The 2,965-nt window shown below is 29.0% G+C and overlaps 1 protein-coding gene across 1 annotated transcript; it reads right to left on the reverse strand.

Annotated features, from left to right (window-relative positions):
* Positions 1-10: 10 nt before the first annotated feature.
* Positions 11-2,213, reverse strand: LOC122532806 (the record flags this gene model as incomplete). Its single annotated transcript, XM_043661906.1, has 9 exons — positions 11-108; positions 340-472; positions 556-692; positions 774-864; positions 953-1,066; positions 1,185-1,449; positions 1,564-1,681; positions 1,753-1,878; positions 2,001-2,213. Coding segments are annotated over 9 exons (1,251 nt in total), but the record flags the coding sequence as incomplete, so codon positions are not given.
* Positions 2,214-2,965: the final 752 nt, after the last annotated feature.

Raw genomic sequence — 2,965 nt, forward strand, 5'->3', positions numbered from 1 at the left:
TTGTTTAACAACAGGGATAACACGACATAAGTGAAACAGTAAATGCAAGTCAATTCAGTCTCTCAGTGACATCATCATTGTGATATAAGACATGCATGTTTTAAAGGCCTGAAAATAATATTCATAAATAATTATAAATATTACATAATATAGTAACAAAAGCTTTTTGTTTTATATTTCAAAAGCATTATGTAAAAGAATTTTTGTTTTAATTTAATAAAATGTGAAAGGAGACAAAAATTCTTTAACATGTTGCTTATAATATAAAATGAAAAGATTTATTTGGATCTTTCCTGTACCAGTTTGAATAATAATGCTGAATAATAGACTGTCACTTACTATTCCGAAATTTTCTATATTCATGTCGTACAATCCACCCGCAGTCAACGAACAGAGTTTCTTGCACCTTATTTGCATTACGTACAGTAATTTTTGAATTTTCACCGGTGTGGCGTACCATGCAGAGTTGTATCTGTCTTGATATGTGTAATGAACTTTATTTGAGTCTTTAATTGGTATCTCTGTTTTAAATGAATGAAGTAATTACATACGTACATATTGTCGGCTAAAGTAGAGCAACTATCCAGTAGCACCTGGCCAGGTAGGCTGAGTAGTAACAAATGAAACTGACTTGCACCACAGAATACAGCATTTCGCATTGCGATTTCCGGTCTATGTATATTTACGACTGTCTGGAAAAAATAAAATAAAAATTGAATGACTTGTAATTATTTTTAATTTTTATCTATCATCATTTAAAAAGTTGTTTTTACTTGTACAGCTGTGGCGCTCATGCCCAACATGTTCAATCCAACTTGAATTAAATAACTAATTTGACTGGATTTATCTAGTAGCATGAAAAATCTTTAAAAATGGGACGGTGAAATTAGTCAAATTCTATAATTATTTTTTTTTTTTAAGTGAATTCCACCATTAATTAGTAAATACGTACCCTATAGCTTCTTTATGCATCAGCACGCTGTTTCGGGATTTTTCATATATGTAATTCTGCGAAATAACTTCATCATTGTAATTTTGAATCGATACCACTTTCTGTATCTGATATCTATGTTTAGAATTAATGACAATGTATACACAAAGATAATTGTCATAATATTTAGTAATGCTTGTTGAAATGACGAATTAATAATAATCTGTGTTTTGCAGAACACTATGATATTTACCCACAAACTGTAAATAATCCGCTATTGTGGTGAATTATTAACATGTATAACCAGTCTGCTCCAATTATTGTGAATACAGTAACTGATACCGCCCAAAGTAATTGCAAATATGAATAGAAGAAATAATCATAACCGTCAAAAAATAGATAATTAACTCTAAGTATTTGCTGTCGTGTGCGAGTTTCATTTAATGGATGGATGATGTCTAGGATGGGAGAAATTAACGGAATCAGCAAGTAGAGTATCAAAAAAGATACTAAAGTATCTGTAGAGAATACAATTGGTTATTTATATAGGAATAATTCTATATAACAGAAAAAAATGATCTATTATTATGAATATCAAAAATATTAGTAATAAGATTCTTGCTTTTACTTACTGTGATAAAATTGTGCCATTTTGTTGCCTTGTATAACTATTTTTTCCAGAACATGTAATTGACCGCTTAATTTCAATTGATCCCATTGTGTCCCCACCAGATGGAATAATTTGCTAAACTACATCATAATAAATTTTTATGTTCCTCGTATATTTAAGAATTTTTTGGTATAAAAGAAATTTTACTTACATTTTGCCTATTGAAATGCATATTTAATATCTTAATAAGACCGATCGAAGATGCGATAAAATGTGGCAAACACTCGATAACGCCATCCGCGTCTTTCTTACGTAGTGATACGTATAATTCAATTATCTAATGATCGATAATTGTTTAACAGTTCATTACTTGATTATTGGCTTATCACGTAATATTCATTTAATCGAGTTATTTAATAATAATATATTTCCTAAAAGTGACTGATATATTTCCCTTACCGTTGGAAGAATGATGCTTACAATACTGGTTGTCACTATAATTACAATCATACTTTTAGTGCTACTTTTGTCACGTGGATCTTGTCCCAAAAGTTTCATAAATTTGGTAATATTTTTGTAATAAGGAACATGAAATATTTCATTATAATCGGTTTTCTGAAATACTAGTTCAAGCTTAGATTGATTTCTCGATTCAAATACGTTAAACTTAAACTATAAAATAACATAATATTATCTCGGTATGTATATATATGTACACAGATATCTGTAGGAAATTTTTACATTGAAAAGTGTGTTGATATTATATGCAAAAATATGTGCAAAGAACATTCGTAGTTTATTTTATAATGCACATAATATATCGTATAATATGTAATGGTAAAAATATTTTCTATCTAGGATTCATCTTTCGAATTATTCTGAGAAAAATGAAAATTTGTATTGCAATTTGCATGCAACATTCGCTGTGAAATTATTGGTGTACTAAATTATAGAAAATAATTATAATATAACTATAATTTAATATAAACTTTTTCTCTTACTAGTCATAGCTCGAAGTTTACAGTTCGTAAAATATTTTTAACCAGCGCAACAGTTTTGAAGAAGAGTTGTATATCTTACAGTTGCCGCATTGAAAATGTAAAGAACTGTTTCTTTAGGGATGCAGAAACTATACGGTGGTATATACTTATAATTGATATCAGTTATTGCACGATTATTACTGTCAATTTATGTTTTGGCAGTTGAATACCACGGAATAAATACATGATGCCATTGTTCATAAGATAATGATTTTGCGAAATTGTAAGTTGTGCTTCTTACAGTGGTTTATTGAACAGTTATGTATCTAATATTGATTAATTTTCATTCCAGTAGTAATTTCTAAATTTTCCACTAAGGAAGGTTTCGTTATTGTCATTTGTTGCTTGCAAGAGTGAGACGTTGTTATCTTTGACTTGATTAGT

The sequence above is a fragment of the Frieseomelitta varia genome, unplaced genomic scaffold (genome assembly GCF_011392965.1).
Source record: "Frieseomelitta varia isolate USP_RPSP 00005682 unplaced genomic scaffold, Fvar_1.2 scaffold_1416, whole genome shotgun sequence".
Lineage (NCBI taxonomy): Eukaryota > Metazoa > Arthropoda > Insecta > Hymenoptera > Apidae > Frieseomelitta > Frieseomelitta varia.